The 22,878-nt window shown below is 39.3% G+C and overlaps 1 protein-coding gene across 1 annotated transcript in view; it reads left to right on the top strand.

Annotated features, from left to right (window-relative positions):
• Positions 1–22,878, top strand: part of ALK (ALK receptor tyrosine kinase) — a 319,245-nt gene that overhangs the window by 136,611 nt on the left and 159,756 nt on the right. The window contains exon 4 of the mRNA XM_071739847.1: positions 5,107–5,308. Within this exon, the coding sequence (XP_071595948.1) occupies positions 5,107–5,308 (202 nt within the window). The remainder of the gene's footprint in view (positions 1–5,106; positions 5,309–22,878) is intronic.

The raw sequence follows: 22,878 nt of genomic DNA, 5'->3' as shown, positions 1-22,878 counted from the left end.
ATGTGGATATGGTAGGGATTATTGGAATTTAAACTGCTGAATAGGAATAAAGTTTTATAATAGTGTTCCTTTGGACACTGTGCCTGAGTTTAGGGAAGCAACAGGGGAAACCTGCAAAACAGCTGTGTGAAGGTCACTGCAAGGAGACTACTTCCTCTGTACATAAGGTTTCAGGGTTGCCTCTAAGAGGATAGGTAAATTAATAAGGAAAATAATAGGGAAGAAAGGGAGGACTCGTTCCTAACTTCAACTTATGTTTCTGTAGAACTGCTGTGGTTCACAATGATCGCGGGTTTTATATGAGTGAAGTCTTGGCATTTAAGAGAAATCATGTGGGGAAAATCAGATTTGGCTGACACCTTACTGAGAGGACAATATTTGACTTCTCATTTTGCTTAGATGGTTTTTTTGCCTTCCTCTTTATATTTTGGAACTGAAAAATATTTGAATAGGAGGTAATTTAAAAGACTCTTGACTTGCAGATCTCTGCTCTGATACCGACACACACTGCTTGCAGTTGTTTTATGTCTGCCTTAACTTGTCCATTTGTGAAATGTTTTACATGCCCACAAGAGTTAGTATGAATTCATTAATGTTTCTGAATTGCTCTTGCATCATCTAGAGATACCTGCTATGTATTATAAGTGAAATCTTGATTCTATTTAAGCTAATAGGAAGTACTTTGACTTCAAAAGAGTAAAGATATCATCAAATTACCATAATTAGATTGTTTTGTTCAGCTCCAAATTTTGTAATAATTCAAGGACTGTTACCTTCATGGATTTTAAGTCAAATGCAAATTCAGCATGTTGCAAATCTTCTGGTGCTTATACAGTCACATTGCACTCAGCACTGGAGACTATTTACATTCTTAGTGTTCAGCACATTTCAGAGCCTTGATGAGGCAATTAGAAAATCTGTATAAATAAATCTAGGAAAAGTGTAACATTACATTTTGTTAATGTTGTCACTCAGGTAGTGCCCAGCTCTTCCATGGCTTTTACAAACTACTGAACTTCTGCTATGAGAGTTTTGCTCGGAATGCTTAATTTGGAAGTTGAGTATAAAATTAAAAATTCAAAGACTATCTCTGTGGGATGTTTTGTGATACCAGTAGAAATGTTCTCTCCAGTCAGCATCTCCAAAGACTGTAAAACTTGCTTTAATTTTTTTTTCTGCTGTACAGTCCCCAACAGACATTGACTTTTAATAATTTTTACAGCTGTCATTTCATCTGCCAGTATATTTAACTTGCATGTGAAATGTAATAAAATCCTTTTAGTAGGAAGATGGAGTTTATGTTGAGAATAGTAATCTACCAGTTTTGCAAAGGACTGTTAAATTGCTGCTGGGAGTAGATTAAGTCAGCCTACCTGTGTTTTCAGCCCTGCTTTTCAAGAAAGTAAGTTAAAATAACAAAGCTATGGTCTTTGGCTATCAGAGAAGAAACCTGCTTGAAATGGCATGGGGACACTTTCATTTGTATCAAGTATCTGGATGTCTGCTCCGTGTGTATTATTGGCTTGAATGTGTTTCTAAATATTGTTTTAAAATAGTACAAACTTCCCCCTTCACAGATTCTAATGTATGCCAGTTTTGTATCACTGTTTGATATTCTGTCTTCAGGATCTTATTTGATTGTGTGGTACCAAGTACTCAAGAACATCCCATGCTGGAAATCCTAGACCAGAGGTGGAACTTGAGGGGTTGCCTCCATGTGTTTGTACCAGAAGAGATTGCTGCCATTTTCTGCAGTGAAAGCTTTGCTGGAGAACCTTATTTTTGACTGAAGTTTCTCAGGCTGCTGTCTTTCTGGGCTACAGCCACCTGTCCTAGACTGCTACCTCCATAAAGTCAAAGTATGCAATAGGGGCCAGTGACCTCACTGAGCATCATGAGTTTTTTTTTACCAGAACTTGACCTGGCTCTCATTTGCCCTGACACTGACATGAAGGAGTTCAGGGTATAAGCAGTTATCAGGGAGCATTCAGAGCTATAGGGGAGTTTCCAGATGACCAGTTTTTAAAGGTGTTATTGATAGGATACTAGGTTCTCACAGTTCCTAACGCCAAGTGATGGTTCTTTCTTTTAAACATCTCAGCATTGCCTCAGCATTCTCTCTGGCACGAGTTTCAGGTGGCTTATGCATTTGCATCAGACTAGAATATTAAGTCAAATACTGTAGGAATGATCTTCATTGCTGGTGTGGTTTTGAGTGTTACCAGTCCATAACCCTTCATTTGGATGCTTCTTTGGACAAGTGCTGTATTAATAGTGCATCTATACATGCATAGTACATTAGCATCAGTTTTCTTCTTGACAAATATGTCTGTTACTTCATTAGTTCTGAACAGTATAACCTAAAGGTCTCCATCTCAAAACATCTTGCTACTAAGCTGATAAGCTATCCTTCCCTTACCATGACATGAATGGTAAAATATTGTGAACAAGCTTCCAAAGGATCAACAGTAATTTTTTCATGCAGTATATACTAATTTGTCTTGTAATATTCCTTTTATGTCAACTGCACTTATGCCCTGTGCTTAAGTATAAATATCTTTTCATGTGTGTTTGTCTGAACTTACAGCAAGATGGCAGAGATGTTATCAGACACAACACATGAGGATCAGGAAAACTATTGTATTGTGACTGCAGGTATTAAAAATGGAGGGAAAAATATTATTAGAATCTAAGCGCTATTGGGAGGGTTTTCCCAGAGTTTGTGAGTGTTTATAAGCAAGGTGGAAAATAAAATATTTGCAATTAGACTAGCAGTTTCTAAAAACACTACAGAACATCAGCTAGTAGGATTTCTGTCATATAATGCAAAACTGGTATATTTATTGCAAAATACTGGCTGCTGTTGCCTCTGCAACTACGTGGTTCTGCATGATCATGATGAATGAGTCCAGGAAACAGAAGTGCTAAGTACCTGCATCTGTGGCTATATATCTAGTTATGATGTGATTATTTTAACTGCACCTCTTTAATATCAGCATTGTGCTGTGCAGCCGGAGTCCATTTAAAACCTGTAGGGAAATACTCCTGAAATGACTCATTGGTGAACATTTTTCTGAAAAGCAAATTGAGTTCTGAACAGTAGAACATGATGCTGGCAGCGTGTACCACGAAGGGGCCTTTCATCTCAGTTTATATCCCTTGACAGCGAGACACCAGCCTAAGTTTGTTTGAAGCTACTCTGCTTTTTCTAGATATTCATCCAGGAAGATCCCGAGAGCCTCATTAGTGCTGCAGTATGATGGAGAGATTGTGCCTCTGAGGGAAGGGAGAAGTATAAAGATTTGTGCTCAAAATGTGAGCAGGCTGTACCTTACGTATTTCTGTGTGTTTCTTTAAGTACAAATGTTTTCTAGTTCTAAATACGTCACTAACACAATGCCAGTGTCAAGAACACTGTTTTTGACAAGTATGTAAAAAATGGTGATTATAAGTGTTTGTATGGGAGGGAAGCATGGTGGCTGCAGGAATCCAATTTCATTTTTAGCCCTTTCATTATTACCCAGTTTGTGACCTGGGATGAATTGCCAAAGGGCATGCTATGAGCATGAGTGCAAACCCCTATGCTAAACCAGCACCTGACAGTGAGATATTCAAATCCATGTTCTTGACCCTCAGTTCAGTGGAGAAAAGTGGGAACCAACAAAGGACAATTCACCAGATCAGTTTAAGGATGAGGTGAACCACCACAGGAGCTCAGAGTAGCTGGTTTGCACCTGATACTGAGATGAAGATGAAGAGGATTCATGGTCCCTCCAAAGGATTTCTTAGACACCCTAGATCTCAGCTGAGTCATGCTCAGTGATGTGGAAGATCATTCCTCTGAATATTCAGCCTTGGTATTTTTAAAACCAAGCTGCTGCTCCTGCTAAGATTCATGCACACTTAAAAGTCCTGTTGAGCTTTAGTTTCACTGTCTATGAAATTGTTCATCAGATCTGCATCTTTTAAGTATTAACAGGCAGGCTTTATTACTGGATGCCTGAGGAAATGAAATCTTGTCATCTTGATTATCTGGCCAGTCTTATTAGAATCTGTGGAATATCACAATTTTGCTTGCTTGAAGAGTGGGTCCCTTCTGTTTCCCCAACCACACCTTTCATTTACCAACTGCTCACTCCAGTGTGCTTGCTCTGTGGGCACTGGTAAATTGGTCAGCTGCCAAAAGGGAGTAACTTGATTTACCTGAAAAGAGCAACACTGATGAAAATACATTACCTCTGTCCTACTGGATAAACCTCAGATTGTACTGAAATAGAGTTACACCAAGGAAGTCAATGTAGTGAATAATAATGAAGTGTTTAATGTGAATTAGCTGCACATAAAATGAATACATTAGAATGAATTGCTGAAGACATAAAATTCTGTCAGGCCTTTATCCAGACTCTAATGACTTAAAAATGCTGCACTCTTCTATTTATAGAAGAGCAAAAGTAAAGCTGTTGAATTTGTGTTCTTGATGAGAAAAATAGAAATGAAGTATTATTTTAAACAATAAATATATACATATATTTTTGTCAGAGCTGTCAAAATCAGGATCGTATTGAACCAAGGCCATAATGTTTGGGTTTGGACCATGCCTGAGAGGTTACAGAGATGGGGATGAAGTCCAGGAACAACAGGTAGAAGAAAGCAACAATCTAAACCTAAAACTTCTTAATAATCTTCCTGGGCTTAACTTTGGAAGTCTCTTGGTTGATTGAGTTTTATTGTTACTCTTTGCCACTTCTTCCCGTCCTTGATATTCATGGCTTTTTCCACTTTATATTTTTTCTTCTGGGAGTTAAATCTAAATATAATTTTTGTTTTGGACAATACAAAGGTGAGTTGAAAAGTTGCATGCCTGGGAAGATCTTGACGGGTTTAATACAAAATGGGCACACTTTCCAAACTAGTTGGCAAAGATAATCTTTGACTGAGGTACAGAAGGGCTGCAGAGTGAGCAGTGGCATAAAAATTACAAGTATTCAGCTGCAGTCTGTGAGGCTTTTTGGTTATGTTTTTGGTTTTGAGGTTGGGGTTTTTTTGGTTCTTTTGGGTTTTTTGTTTTTTTTTCTTAAAGCTTTCTTGTTGTCTCATCTGTTCTAGGTTCGTTTCTGTTTCTCAATGCATCCGAGAGGCCAAGCCCTGTCATCCTGAGCCCTTGGCTGAGAAGCAGCAGTGACCAATGCATAGTTCAAGTGGCTGTTTATAAGTTTTACCAGCAGAGTGGAGAGTATATTGCTCGTGTCCTTCCCATTGATGAAAGCAGCATTGAAATCTTATCAGTGGAGAGTTCGGAGAAGCTAGGGTAAGTCTCATCCTACCATGTTGTTCACAGCTTGAGTTGGCAACAATCACACCATGGTATAGCAACACAGGCAAAGAATGCATGCTGCACATCTGCCAAGGGGAGAAAGGCACCACACCAAGTAGATATTTGGTTTGCATGGATCTAACTTACTGTGGAAGCTGGAGTTTTTTGATTATTTTATTATGCAAAGCATCAGCAAACTACTGGATTGATGTGAGTCTCTAACTTACCATCACCTTTAATCTTAGTGCTTGCAAGCACAGGCATCCTAAGTTTAAAGCTTTTATGTCTAATTTGTTGTACCTGATTTCTTCTTACTACTTCTTTACTTAACTATACTATTGGGCTTAGAATATGTACTAAATCTTTGCAGTTTCTTGTGTCTGCATATATTTTTTCTCTTGCTTTTTAAAATGCCTTCTCCTGTCAATAAAGCAGCTTGGAGCTACTACCAGAGGAAAGCTTTTGATCTTTCAAGGGTGCAACTGTTTGAAATGTTTTATCCTTTTTGTGCAATTAATCTAGGTTTTTGACAAGGTCTTAATTTCTCAGACTTCTTGTACGTTCACTTAAATTTTGTTTAGCAGCAAAGCAGCATGAGCCAACCACAGTAAATATTAAAAAATGCAATAGTCATGGAGTAATTTAGACTTGAAATTGAATATATGTGAAGCACACGTTCTGCCTGCTCAATACAGTTTTTAAATTTTTCACTTCTGCTGTGAAATATGTTTTAGGAAGCATATTTTTACTCAGCATCTCAAATATTGTTTGTTTTCATGTGATAGTTTCTAGTAACAAGTCTTTTTGTCTTCTGCTTGTAAGAAGATGTGATTATCTGATTACTGTCTACAGCAATTCTGTATTTTGCAGTAGCAAAAGGAGAATGTGCAATAAAAAACCTTACAGGAGATAACCTATCTCATAGAAACAGGTTGACTAGTTGTAATTCTTGTGTAACACATGGCCTGTAAAAGTGAGGGGGGGAGCTTTTGTGTGGATTTAGAGCATACATAGTTCCAGTAACATCATGCAAATTTTAAATTACTGTTGGTGTCTGGGGAAAGGGGAACTGCAGCAGCTGTCTTCTTCCTTGCTGTGCTCTGTGTCAGAGCTAATGCACATGGCCTGTGCAGTGCCTCCTGCATTGGCATTGTCACTGTTCCTTGGCACTTGCAGGGAAATACTGCTGTGTGTAAAATGCTTTCCTGTGCTGCATGGGGGAGCTCTAACTTGGATCTGTGGACAGGCAGAAATGACCAGGAGTACAGGGAAGTGCCAAATGTAAGAAGTCTTGAAGGGAAGGGAAAGATAACTTCAGCTATGACAACGAGCCATCTGCTGCAGACGATATGGACAACTAAGTGTGCATTGCAGGTGGAGATTATCACCACAGTAAAAGAGGGTCTGTGCTTTTAAAGAAGGTGGCTTTGCTTATAGTTTGGCTATCCTTTAACAAGAACTGTAGACTGCTGCCCAACGACACCCCTGTGACACATAGGGTGGTAAGGATGTGCCTGTGGCTTTAGTAATGTTGTATGACTGACTTGTTGGTACTCTGCGTGCTACAAAATTTGCAGTTGGATCAACTGGCTGGTTCATTTTTTTCCCCTCTGCTCTTGTCTCTTCGCAGTGAGAGGCAGTAGCTCTTCCACAGCTCAGCAATGCAGAAAGGTTCTGATATTGTGTCTCCATAAATGTCCCATAGAGATAGTTAAGTACCTAGTCACAGATTGCAGGCACAGATGATAGGGTAGCAGTTTGGTATCACTTGCCCTAAACCTTCATTTCAGAATCTATGAGTGCTCTGCCTTTTGTTTGTAGTGATAATATTTGACTATCTGAGCTCTGGAAACAAACCATGCAAATTTGACTGTTGCAAAAATCTTCTTTTCTTTAAACAGCAATCGAGAATAGCTGTTCAGAAATCAAGAATGATTCAGTAAAGTCTTCAATGAACTATCAATCCTACTGTGGAAATCTGTTTTGTTTAATATTTGAACTTTCCTTGGAAACTGCAAAGAACTGGATGGTTTTGTAATGGATTCTTTGAGCATGCTATAACCAAATGATTTCTAAAATTTTAGCTCTGGGCGCAAAGTTGTTGAGTCCCTCAGTGATGAGCCTGTGCTAGAAATAAAACCAAAAGTTTCACGGGTAACACTTCTTTGATTCAAAGCACCTTATATATTGTTTTGCAAACACAAATTGTAAAGTGTGTGTAGTTCCCAGTGATTTTTATGTGTGGTAGTGAGTCCATGCCGTTGCTGAAAAACAAGCTTATATTAGGAAAAGTATGCTTTAATGAAACAAATGCATCTGAGGACTGGTAAAGCAACACATTAATTCAAGGGTGGATTTTCTCATTTCTTGAACTATACACAATGTCTTTGTCAGTATCATTGTCAGTATCTTTTTACTGCTTTGTTTTTTTTTTTTTTAAACCACATAACCTGAATTACATATATTAATATCTTTTAAAGTCTTCACAGTTCACCTACATTTACAAGAGGAAAAAGTAGATGCTATCAGGCATTGCTATTTCATTCAGGGTGAAACCAGGCAAGTAAAGGTTATGGCTGGCAGCACTTGGAGATTATTTTAAGTAAATGTATGTTAAGTTATGAAATTGTATTACTCTGGTACGGACACCATAGGACCCAATATTTATTTACTTATTGCCACTGTTCAGCTATGTTGTGTTTGTGTGCAAATTACCAGGTGTGATTTTGGTTAACACTCAGCAGGCATAGAGATTCAAAGGCAGAACTGGTGAAGTACTCTTTGCTCCTCCGGTCTCTTTTTAGGAAAAAATAGCCCAGTCCTATGGATTCGAGTTCTACCAATTCCATAAATGATTTATAGTCATGACAGAAATTGTGTGGAAGATAGTTATTTGTTTTATTTTCTTACAGGACATATTTTACAACATCTGATCTGTTGTGCATAAGCAGAAATCTAGCTAATGTAAGATGCATTACATACCAGTAGGGTAGGGCAGATGGAACAGGCTCCAGGAAGATTATGCCAGAAGTGATAACTGTAGATGGTTCCTGAGTGATGAAACACCACAGGCTAGCAAAGAGATGCTTGTTTTGTACTATACAGAAACTGCCAAATACAGTAATAACTTTTCTACATAATATTTGCAATAATGCTTAACACTCAAAAGAAAATTATGCCCTTGTTTAGTGGTTCAATGGAATGATATACCTATTCTATTATTTTTTAAAGAGCAGAAAGGTCTTACTCTGTATTTATTCTATGGGTTTTGGAACACCTTGGGTTAGACCTTTTCTAATTTAATCCCTAGGCAATTGGTAGGGCTCCTTCATGGGGAACAATGTATTACTATATTCTGTTAGAATTAGATTTGTTGCATTGTAGAGTTTCTAGAAGGTTTGACTCTGTGGATGTATTTTTAGGGTATGGTTAGTCTCTTCTGGCATCTCTGGCAATTCTGCTGTGTTTTACAAGCATCTACAAATGAGACAGAGTGAGAATCAGTGTGATGCTATCAATCCTGTGTAATGGCAGAAGAGTTGTTTTAATTCTGCCATGGAGCACAGCACCTTCTGATTTATCACAAATTCCACTAGGTGAGGGTACTGCCCTTTGCTGTTTTTCTGCCCATGCTTCTTCCTGCCTGTGAAGCACTTTGCAGAGCTTTTAATTTAAAACTCAAGTACTATATTTATCAGCTAGTATTGCCAGTATATAAAAGCATTTTTCTGCCTTTTTTTTTTTTGGCCAAATAGCTACTTTTGTCTGCTTTGTAATTTTATTGTTTTCTCTGACACACATCTGGTATGGTAGAAATTATATTCCTGTAATAAAATACTACGTCAAGGGCTCTTTTGTACTGGCAGTGGCAAACCATTAATGTCAGTGGCTAGTCCAGCAAAATCATGGGTTTGGGTTGACATCAGCACCAAAGGCACAGGGTTTAGACAGGGCTGTCAGATCTGCTTTGCATCCTGCTTTATACAGCTTATTTCTTGACTTGTGCACGGTGGAGGAAGGCTTTTCAACAGACTGTTCTGTGTAATGCTTGTTCTTAAAATGAACCAATATAGCAAAGCCATGAACATTTATGGCTTGTGTGGTAGCCTTTTAGTATCTTGTATACAGAAATGAACTGTTTTCCCCAACACCTTTGGAAGTGCTTGCCTTTTCCCTACATTTTTTTTGCAAGAGTTGTGTTATTCTGTTTTTCTTCATAGACATTGAGTTCTCTGAATCACTGAGTACAGTTGCCAGCTCTTTATAGATGTCAGTTATAACCTTGTGATATTTGTTGCCTTCTATAGCAGGCTGAATAAATATAATTTTCTATTGGAAATTGCAGCAGTGAAGTTTGTTTACGGGATGTAATTGGAACTTTTCCTGATCATCCGTGGGTAGGTGTGCCATTCATACTGATGGTCTGAGGCCATAAAGACACATAATAAAGTTCCTTTTGATAAGAGGAAGCTGTTCTAATCTGGGAGTTGAACCAGCAGCATCTGCTGTCCTTGATGAACTTGACATGAGGGTTAGACTGCAAAAGATCTATTCAAGTCTAAATCTTTCATGGGCCAATGAAGTTTGTATGACTCTGCTTCATCTAGCAAGGAATACAAGCAGTACAGTAAATGAGACAAACTCAGCTGTTCCTTCTCTTCAGAACAGTACCAGTGATGATGCCTTTAAAACAGAACAAACAAAGGGGAAGATTTTCTCAAAATATTTACATTCAAATACTTTTTAAAAGAGGCCAAATAATCGTATTTTCTTCATCAGAAATAAAATACAAAGGGTAGAAAAACTTGCTGTGCAGTGAGCTTGCTGAAGATGTTAAGATAACTTTAATTACAAGATTGCTGTTAGTAGGTTAAGTTCACAATACGTTATTGACCTGATTATTTTTAGGATGTCAAACATCCTAAGTGTGTCCAGCTAAATGTACGACCACACTAGAAAATAAAAACATGAGGTATATGCATCTGGATATTGTCTTAGTTTGAGTGGTAACAGTATTCTCAAATCTAGCCATTGTTTTTTGCATCTCTGCTCTCTTCCTTTATAAAAGCCTGGTTCTGAGGAGACTGTGGTGTGGGAAGTATGGCCAATTATTTTTGACAATTCAGATCCATATCAAAAAACATGATGGCCACAAGTTATTATTTCATGCCAGATGAGCTATTCAGAGGTGCATTTCTTCTAGGTCTCTAGAGAACATCTGGCACAAGTTAATTTAAAAAAAAACCAAAACAGTTGTGTGGGAACTTGGGGTCTTTTGAATCCTTTAGGCAATTTCTCTATGTCAAGGCTGGGGCATTTATCTGAACTGTTTGAAAGGGAGTTGACACTCTTCTCACTAGTTCTGCTATAGATAAGGGATTTTGGTTTCCAGTATCAAGACAGTTGTAGTTCACAATACCTACTAAAACAGCCCATCTCAAATAGTGAGAGATACCATCAGCTTCAGTGTTTATCAACAATCAGACCACTATCAATTTTTAAATGGTTTTTGTTTGGTTCGAGTTTTTTTCAAGAACATCTTGCTTTCTTTTCACTTACTGTTTTCTCCAGTATACTATGACAAAGGGGAAAAAAAAAGCCTGTATAATTTTTACTGACTTCTTTCCTTAATCATTTGAAAACAGGGACAGAAGTGTTGTCTTGAGCAGTAGAATTTCTGTCTTGCCATTAACTATTTTATCTCTTCTCACTTACTCCCAGGGCTCATTTGTTCTGTGCTCCCTCTAGCTCAATATACTACTCCCTCCTAGTTTTGTCTTCCAGGCTTGTCTTCTAAATAGGCTTTCCAGCTCCTCAACAGCTCTCCTTCCATCTCCAGGCCTTGTCTCTTGCTCCTGTCCTGCTTGCTTTTGACTCACATATTTTTCTTCTTCACATATTCTGAATCCAAACTCTGGTAGAGGCACAGAGCAGCTTATCTGTGTGCCCAGGATGAGTGCTGAACATCTCCCATTGCACAATTAAACTATGACTTCTTGGCATAAACTATGCCAAGAAGACACAAACATCAACCTGTTAGAGGCCTGCAAAGTGTATTCCTTGAGGTGAATTTTCACAGAAAGGAGCACACAAATGGAACAAGTAATTCTGTAACTCTCCAGTGGTGCTTATAACATTAAGACCCTGCTGAAGTAGGGGGTACTATACAGATGGACACAGTCAAGCATTAAAGAGATATCCTTAACAGATCATTAGTGAGGTTGGTAGAAGTGAGGATGAGGGGCTCTGCATTCGTGTTGTGCATTATTTTTACTATAAGAGTGCCTGTTTTAATTGAGAGAAATAATGTTGATGTCTGAGTTTTCAGAGTCGAAGGGGTTCTGAGGTATTATTGTGTTTCTCCTCCACTTTAAGTGAGTGGCCCAGCACTCTTTGGAGAGCAGGCATGAATCCAGTTAATTTTGGCATATGCACAAAATCTAGATTCTGCAATTCTTGCAATATAGAAAAATGTGTAGGGGCAAAGTAAAGAGGAAAAAGAAATTAATTATTCATAGGCTAGGAAAATTTTATCTCTGTGTTTCCCTGATCTGATAATTCCAGTTGTGGGAAGCAACACTGTAAGAAACATATACACCAAGTCTATTAATACATGACTCTGTGGCTGGTGTCACCATCACAGTTTTGTTTCTTACAGTAATAGGATGACCAGCCTTGCTGGCATTTGATGGGATTGACATTTCTCAAAGCAAGAAGAGAAGATAGAATGTCTCCTCCAGCCACCATGTGGCGTGCCATGAAGGTTGCATGACTTGAGGAGCATCATCATGAGCGCTGATGAGAAAATTCTCTATATAAGGAATAACAACACCATTTGAGTGTCCCTGTATTAATGTCCCATACAGCAGTTTGGCATTGCAAGAGAGTGCAACTGAATGATGAACTGACTCTGAGACAAGTACTGCAGGTCCTGTATATAAAGCAAAGTATGCTGATTAATGAATATCCATATTTTGCTTTAAAAACACAACTGTGATGCTACTTTACAAATTGTTTGTGGTTTGTTTTGGGTTTTTTTAAACAATGAATTATAATAGAAAAGCCAAAGAGTTCCATGTTTTCTCAGATTTAAGAGTAAAGTCACTTTTGTGGAGACAAATCACCCTGGTGTAGGAGAAGTTTACCAATTATAGAGTGAAAAAGGAGTTGTGTGTCAAATGGCTAGATTTCAAATGTGTAATTCATTGCTTTTTACTGGCTTCTTTTTTTTTTTTTTCTAGGACTGATATGACTGCTTTATTGCAGTATTGACTTTTTCTTAATGAGTTCTGCTTGTAGTCTCTGTAATAATTTATCCCATGATCACGCTCAGTTATTATATATTGACTGATAATAAAGTTTGTTTTACAAACAAGATTCATTGTACTGCAACTATTCAGTACCAGCACAGCAAGCTGTGATAATAATTTCTGCAGGTTAATGTCATTCTTTACTCAGCCATTGTTCAATTATTCATCAGAAAGTATCAAAGACATAACTGTTATGGACTGTCTTTTTATACAATTACCAGCTTTGACCAAAATAGTTATTTGAAGCTGAAGATCCACAGTTTGTTTTGTAAGGAAGACAAGTTGGAACTGAGGCCAGTGGTTTTGACCATCTTGCTAATTTGAAAGCCTTGCCTTCCTCAACACTGGAAGCATCAAACAACATAAAAAATGTTTGCTTTCAGCTCATGTAGCCCCAAAACCTCTCCAGTCTTGTTTCTGATCCACTCTTTGTACTTCCTGAACCATATTTGATGTTTCCTCTTTTCTCTATATGATATTCCTGGCTTCATTCTTTGTTGTGTCTCTCCCTCACATGTGCATTATCCTGTATACAAGAACCGGCATTTTCTCTCCCACTCCCTAAAAAGTTACTGTGCTCTTTCTTTATTTTTGCTTGACTTTATATGGGGTGAGGTTTTTTGTTTGTTTGTTTGTTTGTTTATGGGCTGGTCATTTATTGTACACAGAGTTTGTTTTTTTGAGAGAGAAACACACACCTGCATACACAGGTACCTTCTGCTTTCTCTGCAGCACTCTGCTACTGTATTGTCTTACATCCTTCATCCTGTAATGTCTGCTGAAGGGTGGCTTTCCTCATCCTTACTCCTTTTTGGACAAGTCAGCATCATTATGCAAGATCTACCCATCTGATAGGGAATGCAATTCTAAAATTATTTTTTAATGGTGTAGAAGAGGCAAAAGCTCAATGTATTTTCAACCACCGAAGCAGAAGGAAGGAAGGGAGTGTTCTCCAGCTCATTAATCAGAATGAGAATGAGAAATGGAAACAGCTTCCAAGTCATTTACTATTTTCTCCAAAGTAAATCTGTCTAAATATTAGTGCACTGATGACAGTTAAAAAAAGGTGGGGGAGGCATAAAAAAAGCTTTGTCATCAACTTATCACACTCTATAGCAAAGTACATGAGAGACCAAAGATTTACACACTATAATGAAAATAGGGCATGAAAGTAGTTCCTGCTATGTTCTGGAAATTGAACTTTCAGAGGAAAAACATTAACAGTATTTCACATTACAAATTATTATTGTGTATTCAACTATTGTTTCAAATGAGAATTTTGTGTATTATAGTGCAAGGAAAGAAAGATCCAGATACTCATCCAGTATTTCTTCTGTAAGCAGAATTAAGATTTTATGCATCTGGCTATATCATTTCTGATCTTTAATTTTAAGTTAATATTGTCACAGAATGATGTATTTATTGTCCCATTGATACCTGATGGACTTAAACATGTAGTTTAGTTACACTAATAGTGGCTGAATATGTGAATCTATTCACTGGCTCTGTGCTTAAAAGAAAGAAGGTATTCCAGTGAGAAAATGAGACTTCCTACATGTATCTATTAAAGAGTGGTCCCCCACACTGAATTTACAGACCTCATGTTGCAGAAGTTGAATATTACCAAATAATAGTATTTGTGCTTTGAGTGCAAATTACGTTTTTCCCACCATCCCTAAATTACATAAATTAATTAAATGCTTTATTTCAACTGTCTCCACCTAGGAGGGATGTGTTTTTGGAAAGCTGGTTAGTTTCATTGCCTTCTTACACTGTGGTTACTTTTATGACCTTGCACTGGAGGTCACAGTTGCCTTCACAACACTTTGGAAGAAAGTTTAAATATCATTGGTAGTTTCTGTACTAACATGTTGTTAGCAGAAAGCTATTTCTGTGTTGTCAGAATGCTGTTTTTTCTCCTTTCTCCTCTAACCCCCTTGCTAGAAGACAAAGTGTCTCTTCTTCACCTACCATCCATCCCCCCCCTGACTGGAAAGCCAAGCAGTCCATCACCCAGCTCCCTTTATACTCCCAAGAAACAGCATCCAGCTCTTCTCTGTGAGCTGAGTTTAGTCAGCTCTGACTCCATACCTCAGTTTCCATTTTCTGATTTCTGAATGAAATTATCAATATGTACTTGCACTTTGGAATTTGGCTTCAAATACAAGTGAAAGTGAGAGAGGAATCATTTTTCTTAGTCTTTTAGTTTCTAGTGTATAAATTGAAAAGTCTTAAGAGACAACAGTTGTTCCAAAAATGGTGTGCCTGGTTCTTTGCCACATTAAGCTGCAGAAAATTGTGTCTAATGGTAACTGGGTCCTATTTGCAATTTCTGCGTTAGCTTAAATAAAGGACAAGAGGAAGAAATGGTGTTTTATTTTAAAGTTCTTCAGTTTTGCAGACTATCATGCTGACCTAAGATTAGATGGGGTCAAAGTAGCATCTTGACCCTTGGACTGACAGATCACTCTCAACTTACAGAAGACCTAGGCTGATGTTAGCAAAATCAAGAGATGCAGTTAATGTTCTTTGTCCTCTACTGTTATAATTACTGCTTTCTGGAAGCAGTTCAATGTCTTACCCTGCTCACCTTTGTTGTGGTCTGGCATAATTGGATGCTGGACATAGGTGCTTTGGAGAAGACTCCAAAGAAGCATTAGGTAAAGCTTGCCTTTTAAATCATATGTGATGCTCGCATTTATGCCTTAATGATGTTGCATAAAGGCAGTAGGATGTCTGATCCATTTTAGCAGCATTATTCCTTCATTTGTATTTATGCTAACATCTTAACAGTATCATTAACATCTCAGTGATATTATAGCATAGCCTTATCAGAGTATTCTCAAAATGCTTCTTGTCGAAAGAGATTTGCTAAGTACTTCATTGCTAGACAGAAATGATTCTAGCAAACCAGTGAAATATTCTGTAATTAAATTAAAGCAGTTAGTTTTCCTTTTTCTTCTACTGAAATTTCTTTTCTTCTATTGAAATTGCAAGTCACCCCTAGGTTTCCTGCCTCTGTACTTAAAATGGCAGAGATTTTTTTCCCTCATCCTTATCACCTGACAGAGGATCTGAGTTACTCAATTTATTTTCAATCAAGATACAATCTCAAAAATTTCTGGACAAACGAGGGTGATAGTGAAGCAGAAGCAGAATAGAAAACTGAAGTGCTGATGTTGATTTGCCATGAGGTTGCCCATTAAAGGTGGGTTAATCTTGGAGTTCAGATGTGAATGAGGATGCCTTAATTAGCACTGCCAAGGACATACTGTGTATGAAGTTCAACAAGACAAGTGCTGTGCCCGACACTTTGTCCACAATAATCCCATGCAGAGATACAGTCTAGGGGAAGAGTGGTTGGAAAGCAGCCAGGCAGAGGGACCTGCGAGTCTGGATTGACAGGAAGCTGAACATGAGCCAGCAGTGTGCCCAGGTGGCCAAGAAGGCCAATGGCATCCTGGCCTGGATCAGGAACAGTGTGGCCAGCAGGACTTGGGATGTAATTCTCCCCCTGTACTCAGCACCGGTGAGGCCCCAGCTTGAGTTCTGTGTCCAGTTCTGGGCCCCTCACTTCAAGAAAGCTATTGAGGTGCTGGAGAGGATCCAGAGCAAGGCAACGAGGCTGTGAAGGGATTAGAGGGAAAGTCTTATGAAGGGAGGCTGAGGGAACTGGGGTTGTTTAGCCTGGAGGAGACTCAGGGGGGATCTCATCACTCTCTAGAACTATCTGAAGGGAGGTTGTAGTCAGGTTGGGGTTGGGCTCTTCTCCCAGGGAACTCATGACAGGATGAGAGGGTATGGCCTGAAGCTGCACCAGGGAAGGTTCAGATTGGATATTAGGATGCATTTCTTCACAGAGAGGGTGACCAGACATTGGAATGGACTGCCCAGGGAAGTGGTGGGGGAAATTTTTAAGGAGAGACTGGATGTGGCACTTAGTGCCATGGTGTAGTCAATGTGGTAGTGTTACATCACAGGCTAGGCTTGATTTCAGAGGTCCTTTTCAGCCTCAGTGATTCTGTGATTATGTAATTTAATTATGTAGAGGAAACGTAGCTGCTCAATCTATGGTGCAAGTACAGCATATTACACAGCTGCTTACCAATGTCCAGATGACTCAAGAAAGAGCAACTTGACTCAGAAAATAATCCGAGAAAGGTTTCTGTGATAACTGCTTATTTCCTTCAATATTTTTAATGTTTTATAATTTGTTTTTTCCTGTTATGTTCATGAGTCCCTCCCAAAAAGAGAGATCAAAGCGGATGCTTATAAATAATCTGTTGTTTCATTAAAAATTACTCTTCCAATAACTACTTAATGTTATAAACGTGTTTATAATATTTGCAGGAAACACACATGGAGCAGGTACAACCCAAACCTAACAAATCTAATTTTAAAAGATAAAATAGCTGCTGGAAACATAGTTGTTGCTTTCTTCCATAGATGATAACTTGTCAAGTATATGTGCTGTAAGCCTGAACAATGCACATAAAGCACTTCAAGATGTTGGCATATTGAAAAGTTTTATTGGGTGTGCATAGTGTCAGTTAAGTGGAGCATGAGGTGCATGCTGTATGTCTTAAGCCAGCATCAGGTCTTTTCAGTGCCCATTTCAAGACCTCTTGACTACGAATTTTCCCATAAGGAAGATGTTCCACTCCCTCAACCGTCTTTGTGGCTCTGCACTGGACTCTCTCAAGCAGTTTGCTGTCCTTGAACTGAAGAGCCCAAAACTGGACACAATATTCCAGATACAGCCTCACTAGGCCAGAGGAAGAGGAGAGCCTCTCTTGACCTACTAACCACCCCAGCTTCTAATGCACTCCAGACTTTCATTTGCCTTCTTGGCCACAAGGGCACATTGATGGCTCATGGTCATCCTTCTGTCCACTAGAACTCCCAGGTCCCTTTCCTCTGTGCTGCTCTCCAACAGCTCAGTCCCCAACACATACTGGTACATGGGGTTGTTCTTTCCCAGATTTAAGATTTTACACTTGGCCTTGTTGTAATTCATTAAATTTTTCCTTGCCCAACTCTTCAGCCTGTCTAGGTCTCTGTGAAAGGTGGCACCGACTTCTGGGGTGCCAGCCACTCCTTCCAGTTTTGTGTCATCAACAAACTTGCTGAGAAGACACTCTGTCTCATCATCAAGGCCATTCATTGATAGAGATGTTTAACAGGGCTGGACCCAGTACTGATCCCTGAGGGACTCCACTAGTTACAGGTCTCCAGCTGGACTCTGCACCACTGATCACCACTCTTTGGGTTCTGTTGTGTAGCCAGTTCTTAATCCATCACATTATCTATTCTTCTATTCCACATTTCCTGAGCTTGCTCATGAGGATGTTATGGGAGACTGTATCAAAAGCCCTGCTAATGTCAAGGTAGGCTACATCCACTGGTCTGTAATTGCCTGGATCTTCGTTCTTGCCCTGGAGTGGCTGGAGTGACATTGGCTTTCCTCCAGTCCTCAGGCACCTCTCTTGTTTCCCATGATCTCTCAAAAATGATGGAGAGTGGTAGGGTGATAGCATCAGCCAGCTCTCTCAACACTCTTGGGTGTATCCCATCAGGGCCCATGGACTTGTGTATGTTCAGTTTGAGTAACTGATCTCTAACCCAGTCTTCACTGACCAGTGGTGAGTCTTCCATCCTCTAGGCTTTCTCTCTTATGTCCAGGGTCTGGAGTTCACAGTGCTGGTCACAGGAGAAAAGAAGGTATTCAGCAACTCTGCCTTCTCTGCATCTTCTGTTATCAGGGCTCCTGCCCCATTCAGCAGTGGGCCCACATTTTCCCCATTCTTCCTTTTACTACTGATTTATTTGAACAAGCTCTTCTTGTTTCTTTTTACTTCCTTTGCCAGTTTTAGTTCTAAGACAGCTTCGGCCATTCTTGTTGCCTTCCTACACTCTCTATCAACATCCCTATAGTTCTCCCAAGTGACAAGTCCCTTCTTCCACGAGCTGTAATTTTCTTTCTTCCATGAGACTTTCTTCAGAAGCTTCTTGCTGATCCCTGCAGGTCTCTTACCACCTGTACCCAATTTTTTACTCAAAAGAATGCACCTATCTTGAGCTTGAAAAAAGTGGTATTTAAAAAACGACCAACTTTCTTGGGCTCCCTTCCATTCCAGAGTCTTACCCTATGCAGTTCCTGCAAGTAGATCCTTAAAGAGTACAAAGTTAGTCCTGCAGAAGTCGAAGGTTGTAATCCTCCTTATTGCCCTTCTTCTTCCATGTAAAATACTGAACTCCACCATGTCATGGTCACTGTCACCAAGGCTGTTCCCCACCTTAAGTCCCCCAATCAGACCTTTTTGTGAACCTCCAGCCTAGTCTTTGGAGGGTGGTGTGAGAAGCAGAAAAGGCTTTGGGTTTCTGTAAGCAGTGCTCATCAAGAACTAAAACATCTCTATATTATCAACGTGGTTTTCATCACAAATCCAAAACATAGCCTCATAGTAGCCATTATGAAGAAAATTAACTATTCTAGCCAAAACCAGCACAGTATGGGTTTTGACTTAATTTCTAATCCATTGTCAAGCTGATGAATGCTTGCTCCGAAACTTGAAAAATTTCTGTCATCATATTCTGTATACTGCTTTTTTTTTTCCTCTGTATGAATGCTATTTGTAACAAGACGTTTTATTTGTTTAGTAATAGAGCAAATGTAGAGCAAGAGGTAGAATCAGTTCACTATGAAACAGAGACATTTGTCTGTATGAAGTGAAACCTTCCCTAATTCTGAATTTTGGGTAAAGCATGACATAGAGGTTTAAAAATATTTGATTCTTAGAGAGAGAGTATAGTATTCTGTACCACCACCAAGGTTGGAAGTGTTTTGTGCCTTGAGGCAGACTAGTGGAAGCTGGAAGACATACCTGTGACAATTTCATGTTTCATTATCATCCTCCATTTATCTTGCTATAGTGAGTGTAATCCCTCTAACAAACTATCAGTGGTGATGGTGGTGGACTCTTGCAAGTCTGAATACAGGTTGACAGCACTAGTTAGGATGGTGACATAGAATATTTCCTTTTACTTGAAAATGTTCTCTTCGGCTGCTGGGATATGCTCTTCCCACTATTGGTCATAACCTTTGCTGTTGCCTTACATGAAAATATTGTAGTCCTCAGACGTACATATCTGATAGTTTTACAACATAGGGAGGGTTAGATCAGACTTGGGACCACTGCCTAGCTGTGTGCTCCTGTTTGCACTCCTCTTTCTCCTAGCACAGGGAATCTTCCCCTGTTAGAATAACAAATAAAACCCAGGAGACCAATAAATAAAACTTTAGGAGAACAGTCCTAAATATTCTGTGCCTAGACTCTGCTGCTATAAAGACTGTAAGAGTAACTCAGGCATCAACTCAGTGTAGCAAATATAACAACTATTGACATTCATCTCTCTCAGAAGTTGTTGATAGAAGTGCCATATCAGTCCAGCTTCCCTTGAGCAGGAGAATTGTCAGGAAAGCCCAGTTCTGGAAAGACAGCTAATACCAGTGGTGCCAAGGTCCTGTTGTTAAGATTTACATTTTGAAGTCTGCTGAGTTCTGTTTTCATTCTTTAGTGCTTTCTCACTCACCATTATCAGCTTTCTAGTTGAGCATGATATTTAAACATAAGTTGAATCTTCACAGCTCACACTGTTGGTATTGAAAATTTCCATATTCTTATGTACAAGTCACATGCAGTTTCTTCAGATCTCCAAGTCTTTAGTAATTCATTCATTCATTCATAGCTCCTGAATGAGTGGAGATGTCTTCACTTGTAAATCTGGTAGATTAGGTGTCCTTCCTTTCTACCATTTCCTTTCTCTTTTCTAGTATATAGTGTATGGATCTTCCATGTGGCATAGAATCAGAAGGGCATACAGCAATTTTGGAGGTCATTTAGATTTCTGTGTTACATTCTGCAGGCTTCCAACAACTTGTTGAGCCAAGCACACAGCTGGTAGGATTGTGCTGATGTGCAGTATGGCCTGCCCTGTTTTCCCATGTGGACTTGGAGAGCTGGCCAAACATGGGAATTGGCCAAAATGTGAAAGCTGAGATTTGGCTTTAAGGGTTACAGGGAACACAGGCTAGAGTAGAGCTTTCTCAGTCTAATATTGTGTTCCCAGGAGCAGATTAGGATTTTCAGATCCTCTGCATTAGGTTGACGGTGGGTTATCTGTTTTTCTGCATCTTAGATTTTATCCTATTTTTTCCCCAGTACTTTCTATAGCTAGTAACTCTTCTAGGTCTTGAAAGAATTAGGTTAATAAAAAAGCACCCCAGGAAAGATTGTCATTAAATAATTTTTTATCTTTAATTGTTTTCTGTTGTCACAAAGCCAACATGAGCCAAATGAGTATCAACCTTGAGATACATTTCTGCCTGGCTTGTTGCTGGGATTCGTCCATTCCAGTGGTGTTTGGGGTGAGGTAAGTATTGATCCCTCTTCCTGCTAACAGAAATTCCACCCTGAAATGAAAAATTTTTTGAGATAGAGTTATAATTGTGATTGGTGTATTTCAATCACTAATTCTCTTTTGGTACATTTTCATTTTCAGATGAAAATCTCTTCAGCCAGACAATTCCCAATAGTGTCTTCTTAACAAAATCTTTTAAATATTTTTACCACTAGATGGTATTACAAAGATCTAGTTCTTTTCTGGCCAGGTAGTTTTAATACCATGTATTACAACTGACAACTTTTTTATTAGCATTGTTTGTCTCCGAGCTTGTAATGTTTGGAAGTATGAGTAATCGTTGCTAGGGTGGAAGGAGGCTCTGAGTTGTGACAATGGTTATAGCTGTGTGGTTTTTTTATGAGTGAGTAAATGTCTCTGCAAGTGAATTAACAGCTAAATCTCTTTTTCTCCCAACATGACTCACTAGAGCATTTCTCTATGCACGGCTGCCACCTCCCTCCCCAGTTGCTGCTTGGTTGGCAATAGTCTATCCATACACATTATCCTCTCTGTGGCATACAACTTCTGACACAGCGCTGATGCCACTGGTTTTCAGATTCTTGTGTGAGATTCCCTTGCAAGAAGATCTGACTCATAGAGCCCTCCTGAGATCCATTCCACACTAAATTGAATTCAACTAGCTCTTGGTGCTTGTTAGCATCTTCTCTCTGACTGACTCCAATCTTTCTCATTAGTCTTGAAATTGTTTGAAATATTAGAAGTGCACAGAGTGAATCACAGATTTGTGTCGCTCCAGGGTCCTGCTTACTTTTTATTTTAGGTTGCTTTTTTTTTTTTTCTTTTCTTTCTGACTTTGTCTCCATGAAGAATATGTGGTCTCTACTTTACAGTGTGCCCTTAGTATGCAAATGTTTCATCACTTACTTTCTTGCAATTTATCCTTTTGTAATATATTGTGCTCTCAGCTTTGTGTACAAGCAATGCATTCCAGTGCCACTGAGCCATGAAGAAAATTAAGGTCTATTAATCCAGCTCTGCTGTTAACCTGCTGGATGATCCTAAGCAAGGCTTTTTAGCTTTATTTCAAGAAACTTAGGACCTTGTTAAAAATACATAGTGCTGGACCACAAAAAGTAAAAACATTTTTGGCTGCAGTGTTTTTTTGGAGGAGTTTGAGCACCCATATGTAGTTCTGAAATGAGGCTCTAGTTAAGAATTACTTAATTTCATGAAAGCAGTCACAAGGCACTGTAAACCACACCACTGTGTCTGCTAAGTCTGCTTTAACTTCTGTTGGCCAGCTAGCAATGCCACTGGGGATTTTCACACATCACCACTTCCACAAGCTGAAATGTCACTATTTGTTGAATGGTTCCTTACACAGATTTCCCAAGTCAAGTTATAGAATCACTGAATCAGCTGGGCTGGAAAGGACCTCAGGGATCATCAAGTCCAACCCTTAATCCACTGCCACTGTGGTTACCGGACCATGGCACTGAGTGCCACATCAGTCTCTTCTTAAAAACCACCAGGGATGGAGAATCCACCACCTCCCTGGGCAGCCCATTCTAATGCCTGATCACCCTCTCTGTAAAGAATTTCTTCCTAATATCTAACCTAAACCTCCCCTGACAGAGCTTAAGTCCATTCCCTCTTGTCCTGCTGATAGCTGCCTGGGAAAAGAGACCAAGCCGCCCCCTGGCCACACCCTCCTTTCAGGGAGTTGCAGAGAATGATGAGGTCTCCCCTGAGCCTCCTCTGCTCCAGGCTGAACACCCCCAGCTCCCTCAGCCTCTCCTCATAGGATCTGTGCTCAAGTCCCTTCACCAG

Source organism: Heliangelus exortis, chromosome 3 (assembly GCF_036169615.1).
Source record: "Heliangelus exortis chromosome 3, bHelExo1.hap1, whole genome shotgun sequence".
Classification (NCBI taxonomy): Eukaryota; Metazoa; Chordata; class Aves; order Apodiformes; family Trochilidae; genus Heliangelus; species Heliangelus exortis.
The sequence above is the reverse complement of the archived record's forward strand: the minus strand, read 5'-3'. Positions and strand labels throughout refer to the sequence as shown.